The sequence below is a fragment of the Silurus meridionalis genome, chromosome 3 (assembly GCF_014805685.1).
Source record: "Silurus meridionalis isolate SWU-2019-XX chromosome 3, ASM1480568v1, whole genome shotgun sequence".
NCBI classification, from domain to species: domain Eukaryota; kingdom Metazoa; phylum Chordata; class Actinopteri; order Siluriformes; family Siluridae; genus Silurus; species Silurus meridionalis.
Window position 1 is genome coordinate 20,999,264 of NC_060886.1, and position 19,092 is coordinate 21,018,355.

Sequence of the window (19,092 nt, forward strand, 5' to 3'; positions counted from 1 at the left end):
AGAAAATATGGGAAAAGAAGAGGAAAGAAAAGAGAAAAGAAAAGAGGGGGAAAGAAGACTTAGGAAAAACAAAGAAAAGAACAGAAAAAGTAAAAAAAATTAGTGAAGAGAAGAGGAAAAAAAGTAAAGAAGAAAAAGAAAAGAAAGAAAGAAAAGAGGAGAAAAGAGGGGCAAAAGGAAAGGAAGGGTAAGGAAAAATTAAATAACAGAAAAGAAAAGAAGTAAAAGGAAATAAAATAAAAAGATGGAAAAGAAGAGGAAAGAGAAGAAGTGAAAATACAAGAAAATCAAAAATAGGGGAAAAGACTTAAGAAAAACAAAGAAAAGTAAAGAAAACGAGTAAAAAGGAAAAAAGAGGAAAAAAGAAAAGAGGGGGAAAGAAGAGGAAATGAAAGAAAATAATAGGGAAGAGAAGAGAAGAGAAGAGAAGAGAAGAGAAGAGAAGAGAAGAGAAGAGAAGAGAAGAGAAGAATATAGATAGGACATCCCAATTACTCTCTCCTGTGTGTGTGTGTGTGTGTGTGTGTGTGTGTGTGTGTGTGTGTGTGTGTGTGTTATCCAGACATCAGTAGTATTTTTTTTTAGCATTACAGTAGTGTGGTTTATGAACTATTTTCTACACGTCATACAGACACCCGGAAATACCGAACTGGAGCGCTGAGATTTATGTTGTCAGTGTCGCCTCAGTGTGAATTATTATAAAACTGAACAATGCCAAACTATTTCTCCCATTACACGTATTCCTCTTACTAAAGCGGTAGCTGAGAAAGTTATTATAATTTTGTCACTTAAGGAAGTACAAATTTGGAAGAGGGTGGGTGGGGGTCCGACGGACAGAAATGCGTTTAGGTGCATTCTAGGAAACGTAGTTTTCTATGGCAATCGTTTGGATGCTTGTTAATGGAGTGTAGCAGTTTTAAAACTACAAATCCCATCCTATTTGAAGTTCAAAGCCGAACGAAGTCATGAGCAGCCGCAGATTAGCTAAAAGACGTAAATATTTGGAGCAGTCTGAGTTGTTATCGCTTCTGACTGACAGACAATAGCTGTTCTGCTTTAGTTCATGTGGACGGAGGATTCAGAAGCAGGTAAAGTGACCATACAGGGTTTAGTATCATTAGATATTTTTAATTAGTGCTCAGGAATAATAGTGAAGTAGTTTGTCTGGGTCTCGGGAGATGATCGTGTCTGCATGTGCTCCAGCTTTTGAAAGCATGTTGATGTTTGTAGTGAGAGTTTTGATTAGCAGCAGGACCTTCTCCCATCAGTGTCCTCATGTCCACAATATCATACACAGGCTACAGCAGTGATATCAAACCGGATCGGATACAGATTTGTATGAACATGTTTAGATTTATAACTGCACTTTTCAACATTCAAATTAAACCATGTTCCTGCTGATTATGTTCATATTTGCAAACTCACTAAGGTTGTTTAGTTTCCTAATTAGCTGATCTATAATATAGGCCATTTTTCAGATAGGCACTGGAGTGTGTTTGTGTTGGGGTGGCGCAGATTGTGTGCAGATGTGTGCAGATGTGTAACAGCATATTAATTTGTTGGAAGCACAAGCTTTTTATTCAGGATCTTCAGTGTGGTGTATCGTATTTTATCTGACCAGATTGTTTAGTTTGTTATCATAACCATCTGCCACGTGGAGTTGTTTGTTTGTTTGTTTGTTTAAAAAAAGGTTTCATTTGTAAACTGTAGACCAGAGATGCCCAAAATAGGGCCCATGGTGCAAATCAAAAGTATTGATCAAAATGGGCATCTCTGGTCTACAGTCTGTTGTTTTTTTTTACTTGTCAATTAATGGCATATATGAGAAGAGAGGAAAACCACTAATACAGATCTTTATTTATAATTTAATATAAAACATTTTAAGATGCAAAAACTTTAAACTGAAGATTAGAGCATAGTAGAAAAGAAGTGAATTAGATAGAATTAGAATTAGATGAAGAACAGCTTCATGTCTTTCATTAAATGTTACTGATATTACATGCACATGGCTGTATAGCATATTGCCTGAGTAGCTGTACTGGGCATTGAACTCTATTGTACTGTAAATTGGATTTTTCTATGTTTATTATACTATTTCTACTATATATACTATATTACTACTATAATACTATTATTACTTTTATTTTAATTTAACTAGAAAACATTTGAACTGAAAGTAAAACTGCATTACTTAGGCAGATTAGAGTTTTCTATTTATTTGTTTGTTCGTTTGTCATTATTATGAAATCATAAATGAGGGGAACTCTGGCAACAATAATTGTAACATAATACAGTTTGATATAATGCGAATTTGCTTTTAGCCAACGAGCCTAAAATCAAGTTTGATTTTTAGCTCTTCATAGGAAAAAGTTTCATTTAATAAAGCTTTCTTTTAATGGCGTATATATGCAAATCAGGAGAACGATGTAGGAATTACAGCACCTTGTATAGTCCTTAAATCCTTCTTGTTAAGGCCCCAAAAAAGCTGGACAAATAGATGCTTAGCCAGATGCATGTTCTTAATGAAACTCTTTCATTATTTCAATTACAAGTAAATACATTAAAGGTCTAGAGTCAAAGGTGTCAAACATGGCATTTGCATTCGGAGTTTGTTGCTGATCAAATTTGATATGGCCAAATAAATATTTCCTAACAAGAATGTACACACTGGATGCACTTCACCAGGGACTACAGACCACCGTAAACAATAATGCTGCATGTCTAAAGAAGACTTTACCTTGGTAACCAAAAATGACTTCATACCATTTGAGCATTTCAATAACACCCACCAGGATGTAGGTGTGAATGTGTCAACAATAATGAGAACACTTTAGCAGCCTTAGAAACAGGAAGACCTGGTTAGAGCTTGCCTAACGCTTGCATGCATTTCACTTAGTGAAGACAAAACAGAATGCAAAACATCCTATTAACATGCAGGATCTGAAGACAGCTGCTGTAACGGGCTGGCAAAGCCTCACCAAAGGTTGAAACCCAGCATCTGGTGATGTTTATGAATGGCAGAATTCATGAGACATTGACCGCAATGCATTTGCAAGCAAGTAGAACCAATGAGCCGTGGGTTTGGGAGGAAAAAATGGGATGACATTTCAATTGACAATTCATACACTATTCACCTGATTCAGATGCAGATACCTTTCAATTAAAGCTGGAAATCTGCACCTTGAACTCTTGTTGATATAATAATATAGTGTATATATTATAGTTAATACAGTGTAGTAAACAGCTAAAATACCAGTGTTGTCCAAATGGTTATGGAATTGAGGAAACAAGTTAATGTAAGTTATACTGCTTGATCATGCCGTCCACCACTGTCGCAGCACAAAAGAGTTGTGGATCCTCCGGTTATACTTAGCTTTTGCTTATTAATTGCGAAGCAGGTGGACCTGTTTTATACACCCCCAGTACAGGAAACTTAATAGAACTCTCAAACAAGAGAAGAGTGTAAATGGACACTTCAGGGCAATTCTGTGAATTTCAGCATCTTATTTAATTTCAGGCTTTTTTTTAACATTAGGGATGTATCATGTATCACTCCTTGTATCATCTAACCATGTGTGTAGACTGCATGTAGCGACTGTGTGATGTGCTCTTGGTGTTGCATCGTGGCGAGAGAGGCTGGCAGAGACAGGCGTGTTCATTTCTAATGCGCGCAGCACGGTAAGGTCTTTTACCCCAACACTGCTCTTCGTTTCTAGCTAGTGCATCTCTTTGTACATATAGCATAACCTACACATGTGGTATTGCTGCGTTGTGTGTGTGTGTGTAGGATGAGTTGGGGACTATGCTGTGCCCAGAAGAGGAGATTAGTGCTGGGTGTCCTTGTCCTGTTGCTTGTGGACGTAATCTGGGTTGCTTCATCCGAACTCACCGTAGTAAGTACAACACACACTTACATAAAATTAATGCTTTGTTCGATTCGGATCCAGTTTCACTACTGTGCAACACACTTTTACACGTTTTATTAGACTATAACAGCAGCTTTTTCTAATATGAGGAAGGAGTGTGTTATCAGTGAGTGAATGTTTTCAGTACAGACGACTTTACGCAATAAATAAAAAACGACACAATGTTTTTTTTTTTTGTTTTTTTAAAGGAAAACCCCCTTATTGGTTATTTCTCTATAACAGCACTCCCAGTCTGAAGTGTATTGTTTAGGCTTACAGTATGAAACATAGAATTATGTTCACTGATGTGTGATTTGCGTTTCGGTGTATGTTAGTATGTGTTTGTGCAGCAGCAGTACAGCAAGCCATTTTTCAGCACGTTCATGAAGACCTCGATGTTCATACTGTACCTGCTGGGCTTTCTGTTCTGGAAACCATGGAGACAGCAGTGTGCAACCCAACAGCAACGTGCCATATCTGTGAGTCCTACAGCTGTCAAAATGCGGCTTTCAGCAGCTTTACACCTTACAGCGAGGCGATATCCGATTGCACTTTGTCTTGCACGAATTGTAACAAATTACTATCTTAACCTAGAACTGAGGCATGTGGATATGAATTATGAAATATGATTCACGTTCGTATGTAGTCATGTGGCCAAATGTACAAATGGTTAAAGGATGAAACCTGATCACGTGGCTAAGGTTAATGCTGGAATAATCCTGTTAGTGAGTAATTTAAAACCAGAGTAGTATAATTTTGCTACTCTGCATACTGACATTATGGTAATAAGCAGGTAGGGCCAGATTTTTAGATTGTACATTTATTTATTATTTATTTTATTTAAGATGCATTTTTAATCAGAGCGGAGGGTATTGTTCTAAGGTCCAGCAGTGGCTCTCAGCCAGTCCTCACACTCATTCCCAATGTTAATACTTTCCTGTTTGGGATTATACATGAATTACATTCATAAATGTATTAATAATTTAATGCTTTGTCTATTGTTAGTTTATTGTTGAAATAATGGTTGAATGGCAAAAACACTATTCCTCTCTTTATTTGCCTTATTTATGGTCCACCTCTGCCCTGTACCTTCTAAACCAAGGACACTTTATTGCACTGTCCCTTGTCTTCCCTAGCCAATCTGAGAGAATTAGGAGCTGCCAAGAAAAAGTGGAGGAAATTAGAACTCGTTAAGTATCTTGTCTCATACTGGACTCCCCTGTCCAAATTTTTCTTTTAATGTGACCTCAGCTAAGAGTCTACTTCTACATAGAAAACCTTCTCCTCAAGATCCTCACAATCATCTTTTCTTTATTTCTTCATCTGCCGTTTCCTCCTTTTCTCTTCTCCACGACTGCTAATCAGTTTGCCACATTAAAAAGAACTTCACATCTATTCATCTCCTACACCACATTTTCAGAAATTCCCTGCACATCTATCAACAAAAGACATCTTGCAAGTCAGCTTGTCCTGCAAAGGACAAGGACACAACTATAAACAATGACTTCCTAACATCTGGTGAAGGGTTGCTCCCATCCTGAAGAAACCTCTCCCGGATTCCTCAGATTTTAATCAACTACTGACCGGAATCAAAATCTGTCTTTTCTTTTTAATTATAATTCTCAAATGCTCAATCAACCATCAGCTGCCCCTCTAGCTCACTTTCAAGATACTGACCTGCTTTTAAGAGGCACATTCCACAGAAACTGCCCTTGTGGTCATCACAGAGAAGCTATTAGATCAGGGTCTGTCATCCAGTCAACCAGAAAAACTCTTGGAAAAGTCTTTAGGTTTAGAAGTGATAGCTCAGTGGTGATGATGTTGGATTTTTGATCAAAAGGTTGTGTGTTCAGGGGCTGCTCCTGGGCCCCTGAGCAAGGCCCTTGCCCCTTAACTGCTCAGTTGTATAAATAAGATCATTTTGAATATATAAGGGCATCTGCCAAATGCCTTACACGTGAATGTCGAATGTCTTTTTATTTTATTTTTATTATTTTTATTTTATTTTTTAGATTTCTGATGCTGAATTATATGTGACTGCTGGTGATACTGAAAAGAGCTATAATGCATCACTGGTGGGTATTTATCAATACACACTCTTACTGCACTTTAAATAAAATGCATTTTAACACACTCAGGGCCCTATACAGTCATGGCACTAGGCTCTCCTGCTGACAGCATGATCACTGAGAGAACATACTTACACAGCATATCTGGACTGTTTTGCATAATCATAAGTCATCAGCCAATTTCTAAATGATGCGAAATTTAGGAATTGATAATAGGTGATTGACTATTTTGCCAGCTGTTAAAATGTTATACAAAATGTTATAAAATACAATTAATAAATATAATGAATATAATAAATACTTACTACTTAATTAAGAATGAATTATTTGAGTCAGCAGCATATTAAAAGGCAGTAATAGGACTTTGTTATTATGTAGCTGTCTATATCCTTCTATATCCTGCCTTTACTGGTGCATGTCCATTGTTAAAAGATTTCTAGAAACAAAGCCCTTATACGGAAAGAAAATGTACAGTAACTGGTATGTAAATGTTGCATTTTCTGTGTAATAACTGGATGCTATTTCTCTCTAGAGTGAGCCTCTGTATGTGCCGGTGAAGTTTCAGGATGTTCCCGATAACAGCGTCAGTCGAGAGTCTAAGACTCGTAAGTATTTTTAGGAAAGCTTTATAAAACACATACTTCATTGAATAAAATCTTCTAAATCTATATACTGTAGTATATTCGAAAATATTTATTATTACATTTATTGATTAACATTTATTGATTTACAATATATTGGCAGTTCTTAGCATATACTGTACATATATGACCACGGAAGGTCTTGAAAGTCACAGTTCTTTGTTTCATGGTGAATCATTTTTCCTCTTGTTTTGTTTTTTTTTTTTATCCCATGCACGGTTTCGCATGCGTGGCATTTCGGTGGTGCGTGTGTAGCTGTGAAAAAGCAGCGTGTGAGGTTCAGCAATGTGATGGAGGTCCGGGAACTTCCTCACTCACAAGCTTTAGAAGCCAAGCTATCTCGCATGTCTCACACTGCCACCTCACTCAGGATTATGGGAAAACTTAGCATCAGTGCTGTGGCCAAAATCAGCTTCTTCTACTGTTTTGTGGTGAGAGATTTCATACACAGACACCACACTGCCTTGTTTTCATATGTCAGTGATTTCATGTACTTATACAGAATTTAATATAGATGGAGAATATGAGGAGAAACAGTTTTGTACATATTTTCAGCTGTTAAAGTAAAAGACACTCAGGTGTAAACTAATTGGACATTTACACGATATGGACAAAAGGTATAGGGACACCTGACTTTTCTGCCGAATGTGGTTCTACCCCAAACTATTGCTACAAATTTGGAGGCACACAACTGTATAGGATGTCCTTGGATCCTCTAGCATAAGATTTTCCCTTCACTAGGAGACCCAAACCTGTTCCAGCATGACATGCCCCAGTGTACAAAGCCAGCTCCATGATGATATAGTTTACATGGGTTGGAATGGAAGATCTTAAGTGGCCTTCTATAGATTTCTGACCTCAAACCTATTGAACACCTTCTAGTGGAACATTTTCCCAGAAGAGTGGAGGTTATTGTAACAGCAAATGGACAATAAATGTGGAATGGGGTGTTCAAAAAGCACATATGAATTTAATCGCCAGGTATCCAAAAACATCTGTCCATATTGTGTATCTGCTTAAATTAATGGATTATCCTGTTCTCACACCTGACTGACTGATATACAGTATATATTTGTGTCAAAGATATAGGGTACTGGTGACTATTTATACAAATACGTACACATCATTTAAAGATTATACTTTTCTGATTGAGTATGATTGCAGGTTTTGTTGGAAAAACTGATATTTCTTCAAACGTTTATAATTATCAGTATCTAGAATTTGGCATTCACTTGACGAGGTGTATATTTGATGTAATTTTTTTTTTTAATCTGATATCTTTGTATTTTATTTTGGATAGGACATATGCTTGGGTGTATTGTTTGCTGTCAATTATAATCTGTATCTATCTCTCTTTCTCTCTCAGTGGTTCTTGGCTAATCTGTCCTATCAGGAGGCTTTGTCAGACACACAGGTGGCTATTGTAAACATTGTATCCTCCACCTCAGGTGAGGCATTTAGACTAAAAGAGCTGAAGCCTTAAATGCCTAACAGGCCTAGATTTGGAGCTGAGCTTTTATTTGGTCAAAATATATATATACATGTAAATATGTATTTCTTGCATAATTAGGAATGATTGCTAAAGTCTATTGTAATCACTATATGTGTGTGTTGTATTGGTTGTTGTCAGGCCTCTTCACTTTGATCTTGGCCTCCATATTTCCCAGCAATAGCAGTGATCGCTTCACACTTTCCAAGCTGCTTGCTGTGATTCTCAGGTCAGTTCAGCATTACGCTGAATTAGCGAAAGTTATATTTATGTATGTTGGTGGCATAATGTGTTTTCCTTTTTTTTTATTTTTTTTATTTTTTTTTTTTTTGTTAGCATGGTGGGCGTAGCTGTGGTCAGTTTCTCAGGAATGGACAGTTCTGCTGGAAAAGACATTATTGGTAACCATTAAAGCACTTTTGATTATATAGAGAGCTCCGTGTTTGATCATATTTAAAGATTCAATACAAAGTTTAAGGATTTAAAGACCTCTCGGTTAGAAATAAGTTATTATAGCAAATTGTGAAAAAAATATTTGTAGTAAAACATATAAACCGGCGCAGCTTGCAATAATAGGAGAATTTTAGTTTTTTTTTTCCTCTGCTGACTTGATGCTGACTTTGTTTTTCTTCTTAACATAAAAGCTTAAGGTGTATTATGAATAAAGATAAATGACGATAAATGTTCCTTTAAGATATTTAAAATGTAGTGCAGTATATTTAAAAATGATATCGAAAATACCAAATTTTCAGAAAAAAGTACATTTCTATTAACGAGTAAAATAATGATGTGCATTACGCATGAATAAAGATGTGAAGACGTCATTATTTGTAAAGGGGTGGGGGGGGTCAATCTGCAGATACAAAGCAAGGACATGAAACAGAAGATAAGTAAGAAATAAAACACAACAGCACAGGCTATTATAGGAACATAATCAGGGTGGTAGAAGGCAAATCTCAGAAATGGATTGTTTTCCTATAACAGCACATTATGAAATGTTTTATAATTTGCATTGCTTATATCACAGCCAGCATAGTTTTTTTTTCTTTTCAGATTGTATTTATTAAGTAAAGGATGACAAACCGTACTTTGTATCGGCTTGTAGTTACCCATCATATTTTAGAGACTCTGCGGTATTTGTGTAGGTTCTCTCTGGTCTCTGCTGGGGGCGTTCCTATACGCCGTCCTCATCGTTGTGCTAAAGAGAAACGTTGACCGAGAGGAGAAGCTTGATATCCCAATGTTTTTCGGTGAGTAGATTATACTAAAATGAACACACAGATCACTCATATTGTCCGTAGCATTCATGTTTTGTGATGTATGTGTGAGTAGGCTTTGTGGGCTTGTTTAGCCTGCTGATGCTGTGGCCTGGCTTCGTGCTGCTGCATTATTCTGGGTTGGAGAAGTTTGAGATGCCTAATGGGATGGTAATCGGCTACATCCTCATCAACGGCCTGATCGGGACTGTGCTCTCTGAGTTCCTCTGGTTATGGTATGTGATTTGGAGTTTTGTGATTGAGTGGGTTTTATAGTGGAATGCTGGTGGTTGATGCTTGTGTAGAGGAGGAAGTACATGTTGTAAGGATTATTTGTGCTCATGTGGAAAGGGAGGCATTGACACTGTAGGAAGATTTTTTTGGGGATCACTGGAGGGAAGTCGAGGTTCAGTACTGAGTATGGAGCATTTACAGTATATATATATATATATATATTTTTTAACATTATTATAGTTTAGCCTACAGCTAAGGCGAGTTATGTAATAAAATTAAGCAATATTTCTCATTAACATTTATTAATATAAGGTTTATATAGCTGGGTCCCTGGTGGTCTAGTGGTTAGGATGCAGCACTCTCACCGCTGCGGCCCGGGTTCGATCCCCAGTCAGGGAACCAACCCCAGCCACTCCATGCCCAAGCCCCGATAAATGGGGAGGGTTGTGTTAGGAAGGGCATCCAGCGTAAAAACGTGCCAAATCAAACATACGGATGATCCGCTGTGGCGACCCCTAATGGGAGAAGTTTGTTTTTAATATAAGGTTCATATAGGTTCATTTATTAGACTGAACATGTGGCATTCAGAATTGCTGATATTTCTAAAACAGCACTGGTGCAATGGTACGTTTCTTTGTACACTGTTTTGTCCTTTTTTTTTTTTAACATCTACATAATTGCCTACATAATTCTTTTTTTGTAAACACACATAGAGTCGTCTCTCCAATGATGAGTTCATGTTAATCATGTAATTACACTCCTGATGAATTCCTTTAAATAAGCTTTGTGCTGCATCTTCTCCTGATAGACCTTTTTAAAATTATTATTAATTGCATTTTTGAAGGCTATCTGAAAAGAATGCTATGCGGCCAAATGTATTGGGACACCTGATTTTTTGAGCCTCATGTGATTCTTTCCCAAACTTTTACCACAACATTAGATGCACACAGTTGTATAGGATTTCTTTGGTTGTAGTAGCATCAACTTTTTCCCTTCACTTGAACTAGGACAGGAGTACCTACATCAGTTCCTGACTTGACTAACACACGTCTGGCTGAATGAGCAGAAATCTCCACAAACACACTCTGGTAGAACATTATAATATAGTACACAGAAATAAGCTTCTGATAAAGTGACCAAAACTGCCTGTCAAGTGAAACCTGCAGAAACCCTGTAAGTGCCCTCATATAAGCAAAATGGCACCTCTATGAAGATTGGACTGTGAGATTGGTAGTTAAATCAATCAGAGCATCGAATCTTCAGCTATTCAGGGTCACCCCTAATATCCCATTTCTGCAAGGAGACATTTATTTAACCAATCTGTGTTTGTAATGGTCAGAGCTTAAGCTGCTTCTTTCTGGCAGTTTTCAGGACAGATGACATTGTGGCAACAGTTTCTCAGTTAAAGGGAAAGATGATTTATTTTTCTTAATAACTCCAACTAGAAAGAGAGAACGAATAAGGAAGTGGCATCTCAAACCCATATGTGATTTTGATCCCATTCCAGATTTAGTTCCCCTTTATTGTTAAAAAAATAAACCTGTGCTCTACTGGAAAGGCTTCCCACTGGATTTTGGCATGTGGCTGTGGGGAGTCGTTCTTCAGCCACAAGAGCATTAGGAATGAGGGGTAAGGAGGCCTGGGATGCAGTTCATCTTAAAGGTGTGCAATGGGGTTGCGTTTCAGTTATCTGTGCTGGCCGTTTGAGTTCTTCCACTTGAATTTTGTGCAAGATTTGCTTTCAACATTGAGCCAGCTGTTTGGAGAACCCCTGCATATGTTTATGTGCTCATCAACATTTGTTCTTTTAAGAGATATGGAGTGTTATAATGTAATAAAGTCATAGTTTACTATTAGCGTATTCCCCTGCCATATAAAGTTGAAGGCTACATACAGAAATAATGCAAACGAGCTTGTATACAAATACAGGTCTCAATAGCAGTATTAAATTAGCATATAGTACATATGTTGTTGTTGTTTCCACAGGGGCTGTTTTCTCACTTCATCTCTAATTGGGACGCTGGCTCTGAGTTTGACAATTCCACTATCCATCCTGACTGATATATTCTTGCAGAAGGTGAGGTGTTTCGACTGGTCTAAAGGGTGTAGATATCATTTACAAATGCAAATCCAGTTTGGTCTGAGTAGTGCAGTATAGTGAAGTTCTTGGGATTTTTCTTTTGTTTGTTTGTATTGCGGCAAATTGGATTTAAAATGAAATCGAGAGGTTAGCATGCAGGATGTCCTCTTAAATTTAAGGATATTTGCATATATTGGGCAAACCCTAGAGGAATTGTGGCTTTTTATTCTAATAAATAGAGTACAAGCAACAAAGTAATGCTGACTACACTATATTTTCTCAGCTATTAATGCAACTTGTGTGTGTGTGTGTGTGTGTGTGTGTGTGTGCATGCATTAATTCCCAGGTGAGTTTCTCCTGGTTATTCTTTGCTGGAACAATCCCAGTTTTCCTCTCCTTTTTCCTGATTGCACTCCTGAGCCACTACAATAACTGGGACCCGGCGATGGTGGCTCTGCGGAGAGTTTTCTCCTTCATCTGCCGCAGGCACCGAACTCACAGGTGAGTGATTCCTCACTGAAAGCAGCAGATTAGATTTAATTTAGACTCTAGTTCAATGGCTGCATGAAAAGTATACACAGTATCTCTCTCTCTCTCTCTCTCTCTCTCTCTCTCTCTCTGTCTCTATGTCTCTCTGTCTATTAGATTAATCAAATAATCGGAGTAGAACCTTTTCTTTATTAAAGTGCAATACTACATACACGAGAAAATAAGACAGGTCTCTAAATGAACAAGTAATTTGTTTCCTTTTTTAAAAAATGAAACATTTTCTTGCTGCAATTGCATACAAGAATATCTGTGAAAATTAGGAGTAAAACGTTTCGTTACAGGTTTTCGTATCTTTGTCCCAGACTTGTAACGAATGCAGTTCTAATTACGTGTGGAACATAGATAAAATTAGAGTTCCCTCACGGACGTATAAAGTGGCGGACCGCCAGTTTGTTTAGTCACTGCTTCGCACTTTGAGCGTATTTTTCTTCATTTTTTTTCTACTTCAAAACACAAGAATTCCAGGGGTTATAAAAAAAAAAGAGTTAGCAGAGTGTCACTCCATACCGGAAATAAGATTTGTTTTGTGCATGCATGAAAATGCTAAAGAAACAATAGCACCAGCATTATCCGCTAACAAGGAATTTTTTCAATTTTTAATTATCCTGCATATAACTGTGTGACAAATAAAAAATCTTAAATCTTGAATCAACAGCGTGTGTGTGTGTGTGTGTGTATAATCAAAAAAAATAATAAATCCAGAAATCACAATGTATGATTTTTTTAACTATTTATTTGTATGCTACAGCTGCAAATAAGTATTTGAACACCTGAGAAAGTCAATGTTAATATTTGGTACAGTAGCCTTTGTTTGCAATTACAGAGGTCAAACGTTTCCTGTAGTTTTTCACCAGGTTTGCACACACTGCAGGAGGGATTTTGGCCCACTCCTCCACACAGATCTTCTCTAGATCAGTCAGGTTTCTGGCCTGTCGCTGAGAAACACGGAGTTTGAGCTCCCTCCAAAGATTCTCTATTGGGTTTAGGTCTGGAGACTGGCTAGGCCACGCCAGAACCTTGATATGCTTCTTACAGAGCCACTCCTTGGTTATCCTGGTTGTGTGCTTCAGGTCATTGTCATGTTGGAAGACCCAGCCTCGACCCATCTTCAATGCTCTAACTGAGGGAAGGAGGTTGTTCCCCAAAATCTCGCAATACATGGCCCCGGTCATCCTCTCCTTAATACAGTGCAGTCGCCTGTCCCATGTGCAGAAAAACACCCCAAAGCATGATGCTACCACCCTATGCTTTACAGTAGGGATGGTGTTCTTGGATGGTACTCATCATTCTTCTTCCTCCAAACACGTTTAGTGGAATTATGACCCAAAAGTTCTATTTTGGTCTCATCTGACCACATGACTCCTCTGGATCATCCAAATGGTCATTGGCAAACTTAAGACGTGCCTGGACATGTGCTGGTTTAAGCAGGGGAACCTTCCGTGCCATGCATGATTTCAAACCATGACGCCTTAGTGTATTACCAACAGTAACCTTGGAAACGGTGGTCCCAGCTCTTTTCAGGTCATTGACCAGCTCCTCCTGTGTAGTTCTGGGCTGATTTCTCACCTTCCTTAGGATCATTGAGACCCCACGAGGTGAGATCTTGCATGGAGCCCCAGTCCGAGGGAGATTGACAGTCATGTTTAGCTTCTTCCATTTTTAATGATTGCTCCAACAGTGGACCTTTTTCACCAAGCTGCTTGGCAATTTCCCGTAGCCCTTTCCAGCCTTGTGGAGGTGTACAATTTTGTCTCTAGTGTCTTTGGACAGCTCTTTGGTCTTGGCCATGTTAGTAGTTGGATTCTTACTGATTGTATGGGGTGGACAGGTGTCTTTATGCAGCTAACGACCTCAAACAGGTGCATCTAATTTAGGATAATAAATGTAGTGGAGGTGGACATTTTAAAGGCAGACTAACAGGTCTTTGAGGGTCAGAATTCTAGCTGATAGACAGGTGTTCAAATACTTATTTGCAGCTGTATCATACAAATAAATAGTTTAAAAATCATATATTGTGATTTCTGGATTTTTTTTAGATTATGTCTCTCACAGTGGACATGCACCTACGATGACAATTTCAGACCCTCCATGATTTCTAAGTGGGAGAACTTGCAAACTAGCAGGGTGTTCAAATACTTATTTTCCTCACTATATATATATATATATATATATATATATATATATATATATATATATATATATATATATATATATATATATATATATATATATATAAAATATACAGTACAGACCAAAAGTTTGGACACACCTTCTCATTCAAAGAGTTTTCTTTATTTTCATAACTATGAAAATTGTAGATTCACACTGAAGGCATCAAAACTATGAATTAACACGTGGAATTATATATGGAATTATATACATAACAAAAAAGTGTGAAACAACTGAAAAATGTCATATTCTAGGTTCTTCAAAGTAGCCACCTTTTGCTTTGATTACTGCTTGCACACTATTGGCATTCTCTTGATGAGCTTCAAGAGGTAGTCACCTGAAATGGTCTTCCAACAGTCTTGAAGGAGTTCCCCGAGAGATGCTTGGCACTTGTTGGCCCTTTTGCCTTCACTCTGCGGTCAAGCTCCCCCTAAACCATCTCGATTGGGTTCAGGTCCGGTGACTGTGGAGGCCAGGTCATCTGGCGCAGCACCCCATCACTCTCCTTCTTGGTCAAATAGCCCTTGATGCCTTCAGTGTGACTCTACAATTTTCATAGTCATGAAAATAAAGAAAACTCTTTGAATGAGAAGGTGTGTCCAAACTTTTGGTCTGTACTGTATATATATATATATGGTCACCGAGTTCCGATGGTTCGACTTTCGATCTTACGATGACTATAGCGATTTGACAAAATTGTAAAAATATTTTACATTTCGCGCAACAGGCATTAGCGATACGTTGGATGCACAGTTGGGATGAGCGTATCTCTCGCTCTGTGAAATGCCCCACTCTCGCTAGCGGCCCACGGAGTAAAGTTGTCTCAGTTTATTTTTTCTCTGTGTTTTAAACGGTTTCAAACTGCAATTTTAGTTGTAAAAGCATGTCTTAAAAGCATATGTCTTAAAGTATGTCTCCTGCTGCTAGTGAAAAAAAGAAGAGAAAAGCCATCAGTTTGCTCTAGAAAATAAAAATGATCAATCATCATGAAGCAGGAAAGGCTGTCAGAGTCATAGCACCATCTTTGACTTACGATATTTTTGACTTACGATGGGGTCGTTGTAACGTATCTCCGTATCGTAGTGGAGGACTGTCTGTATATACATACATACATATATGTACATATATGTATATGTATGTGTATATGTTGACTTTTTTTTGTCATTTTTAAGCAGTTTTTTTGAAATATCAGACTCTGCTTTTGGACATGGACATATGGACATGTGTGCTCCATGTGTGCCCCAACTTTTGCATGCAAATGTTATAAGCTGAATAAATGAGTGATTAAATGTTTATATTTAAACTGACACTTCAGCACCATTCTAGTCCTCAGACTTTTCCATAACCAGTTACAGAGGTCCAAGTTCTGTGTTTTTCACAGCCAGTTTAAACGTGACAACATATCAATTCAGAAAATCTGTTTTTAACTGGCCCATTGGGCTTTGACAGGATGTTTTCTGGCCTGTTGTTTATATATGTATTTTTTTAGTCATGCCTTGGCAGCAGCTCCTACCTGCCTGTCAGACATCTAATGTGTTTTTTTTAATCCAGATTCAGTAGATTTTTGTAACTGAATGTGGTATTCTACACTAAAACAGATTAAAACCCAAGGCGATTAGGAATATAAGGCAGCGATTAAAATTGGAATGCAGGCTTTCCGCATGTTTTTCACATCCTGTAAACCATAAATGTTGATGACTCATTGTATTTCCTTTGTTCCTTAAAACTTCAAAGCTGGTCTTCTTTGATTTATTACTCAGGTTGCTCTGTTTGTGGTTTTTCTTTGTTTTTGTATTTTCCCATAGAAGTGGAGTTGTCTTATTCAAAGCATTGGTTGCTGTTCTTAAAGTGCAGTTTAATTCTAGGTAGAGGTCTATCAAATACAAAAGAATGACATTAGAACATTGAGACTGACCAGTATTTGAGACATTGAGTGAGACAGATTCACTGTTCAGTAAAGGTTATATTTGTGTAATGTGTGTTGTGTTTTGTAGATCAGCAGAGGACAGTGAGCAGTGCGAGAGTCTCATCCCTTTACAGAGCTCAGCCCTTGATTACAGAGGGTTTTGCTCTTGATTAACAGTTTAAGAGGTAAGCTTTGACCTTTGTACATGTGTTAACTAGAGGCCCAAGAACGGCCAAATCATTTCTTTTTACTTTATGTGGATGTTTGTCTAGACTGACCTAGAATTAGATGTTGTTGTTTTTTTTAAATAACAACATAAACAATCCAAATGAGCAGATTTAGTGCCAGTATATAATGTTTAGTGGATTTAGACCTGAAATGCCAGTGCTCTTATATGTATGGATTTATTTAAGACGGAAAATAAATCGTTTTCCCATCTGCTCAGTGTCTTAAGACACAGGCATAAGCAAAAGCTAAGCAAGTCTTTCTTGCCCACAGATGTTGGTGGTTTGGAGGCCGTTTGGTTTGGCTTTATCTAACTCCAGAGCAAGCCATGGCATCATTTGGCCTTGGTAGCACATTGCTCCTGAGTAAACCGGCCTAATGTTCATTTTTATTTTGAATACAAATCAACCAGAATAACTGTATGAGTACAAAGTGAGGCAAACTGCTACTCGTGTGTGTATGTGTGTGTGTGGGTGGGTGGGAGTGTGCGCATGTGTTTATGCTAAATCATCAGAGAGAAAATATAAGAAACATGCCTCAGCTTGAATCACCACCCACCTAGACACGTACACACACTAACATCAGTCTGCAGTTCTCATTGTGCAACCAGAAACATTCACAACTGCATTTTCAAATTCCATTTCTTTACCGGGATTGTTTCTCAAAGAAAGGTAACCAAAGGAACACCTTTTCACACAGGAACAGAGAAGCAGCAAATGACAATCTGAAACCTGCCATTGTGCCTCGTATCACTTCTTCCTCCACTTCACTGAAGACCCTGTGATTGACCACATCCTTGTTTTGTTGGCTCATCAGGGCCAGAAACCACACCCAGGCAAGCAGCTTTCAACAGCTGTGATTAATGATCCAGAAACACTGACTGACTTCTCACTCATAGTGTCACTGAAAGAGCTTTTTCTAACCGAAATAGGATTGTGTATGTGTCCGTGTGTCTGTGTTTGATCATCAGTGTATCAAAATATGTCTGATTTGTGTTATTAAATTAATACACATTTTGTAGTTATATGTTAAATAGATTGATATACAGACAGATTTGCTGGTTTCAAATCACTATTTATCCCATGAAGTACAAATAGCCTATTATCTTTTTAATCTTTGTACTGTAGATAGAGTCTAGATGTCAAGGCCGTGCATGATCTATTTCACCAATGAAACAAGACACTAAACCGTGAAACATGGTCATTACCTTTTTTTGTGTGTATATACATTTTCATTTAAAGTATGAATTGCCAAGTGCAATCCCAACCAATTAAACACTATTGAGCATAACTGTCCAGCATTTTCTCCTGTTTTATTAATTCTTGAACATAGGTTTTAAATTCTGTCCTTCTCAATGAGACCACAATGACCATTGTAGTTTCAGTTCTTTAGCCAGACATCAAACACAAAAATCTGATCTTTTCATATCATACCTGAGCCAATTTTGTATTAATTTACGATCAGATAAATATCTCATGTGGCCGTATGAAATGAGAGAGAACACTCAGATTAGAGTTCATGTGACCAACAGGAATAATGAAGCACATTAAAGCACTGACTGTATTCAGTTGTAGGATTGTTTATTTATTTATTCATTTTTTAACTTGATTTTTAAGAAATCTATTAACGGAAATAAAAAAGAAGAAAAATTTGTGAGTTTGAAACAATTGCCCAAGTGATCTTTTTGCATATTTGAGGGCATTTTTCGGGGATAAATGTTGCTTACTTTTACAAACATGAACCATCGATAGAAAGTGATACAAACAGAGCCGAAATTAGAATATAAGCTTGCAGTGTGAATGTAGATAAAAAAGAAATGTTTTTCAGCATTGAAAATGGATTTAGCATGGAATTATATCATTATACAAGTAAGCGGTTGAGGGCTTTACTGAAGGGGCCAGCAGTGGCATCGTGGTGATGCTGGGATTTAAACTTGCAGTGTTCTGAAGTCCAACATCTTAGTTGCTTAGCACTGATATAAACTACCTAGATATAAAATGATGTATAATGTAAGTCTAAGGACAGTGGTGTAAATATGCTGTATAACTATAGCACCGTTTCAGCCATTACAGTTTAACAATAAAGGTCTGAGTAACACCAAAGGTGTTTATTTTTTTTTTTAAATACTCTTTCTAACTTTTACAATTAAAATGTAATTCTGGTTATTTACACTTTCTGAACGTTTTTGTGCATATCAGTGTGTAATTCAAGGTGCCATCTTTGAGTGAAGAATGAAAAGAATGGAAGTTCACATAAACCACTGCCCATAGACTTCCACTGTAAGTGAATTTGATGGTAACAGGTTTTCTATGCTTTTCCCACTGGTGGGAGATTTTTTTTATTCTTACTTGTAGTAATCCATATGTTCAAAGTGTGGAAAAAAGGTTAAATAGGTACTACTTCTACTCTGTCTAAAAAGCACCAATGAGATTATGAATTTAATTTCAGAAGAAAAGAGATGAATGAAAAAGATCTTAGTGAATTATTAAGAGCTTAATCTTTCAAGACTATAACATCCCCTTTCCTATTAATTATTTTTTTCTTGAATAATTTAAAGTTGTTCAATAAT

General features: G+C 37.4%; 1 protein-coding gene across 2 annotated transcripts; it reads left to right on the top strand.

Moving 5' to 3' along the window:
* The first annotated feature begins 887 nt into the window (after window positions 1-887).
* LOC124381015 (solute carrier family 35 member F5-like) lies at window positions 888-17,813 on the top strand. Of its 2 annotated transcripts, none has more exons than XM_046842390.1 (16): window positions 888-1,088; window positions 3,582-3,678; window positions 3,788-3,893; window positions 4,241-4,384; window positions 5,918-5,980; window positions 6,507-6,579; window positions 6,871-7,046; window positions 7,982-8,063; window positions 8,246-8,333; window positions 8,441-8,505; window positions 9,250-9,354; window positions 9,437-9,596; window positions 11,581-11,671; window positions 12,021-12,175; window positions 16,387-16,483; window positions 16,797-17,235. In XM_046842390.1, exons 2-15 carry the CDS (start codon window positions 3,665-3,667, stop codon window positions 16,466-16,468), a joined length of 1,404 nt encoding a protein of 467 aa, XP_046698346.1. In that variant the 5' UTR covers window positions 888-1,088; window positions 3,582-3,664; the 3' UTR covers window positions 16,469-16,483; window positions 16,797-17,235. The 2 variants fall into 2 exon arrangements, with proteins under 2 accessions (XP_046698346.1, XP_046698337.1); XM_046842381.1 differs by having other exon boundaries at window positions 895-1,088; window positions 17,223-17,813.
* The last annotated feature ends 1,279 nt before the right edge of the window (window positions 17,814-19,092 follow it).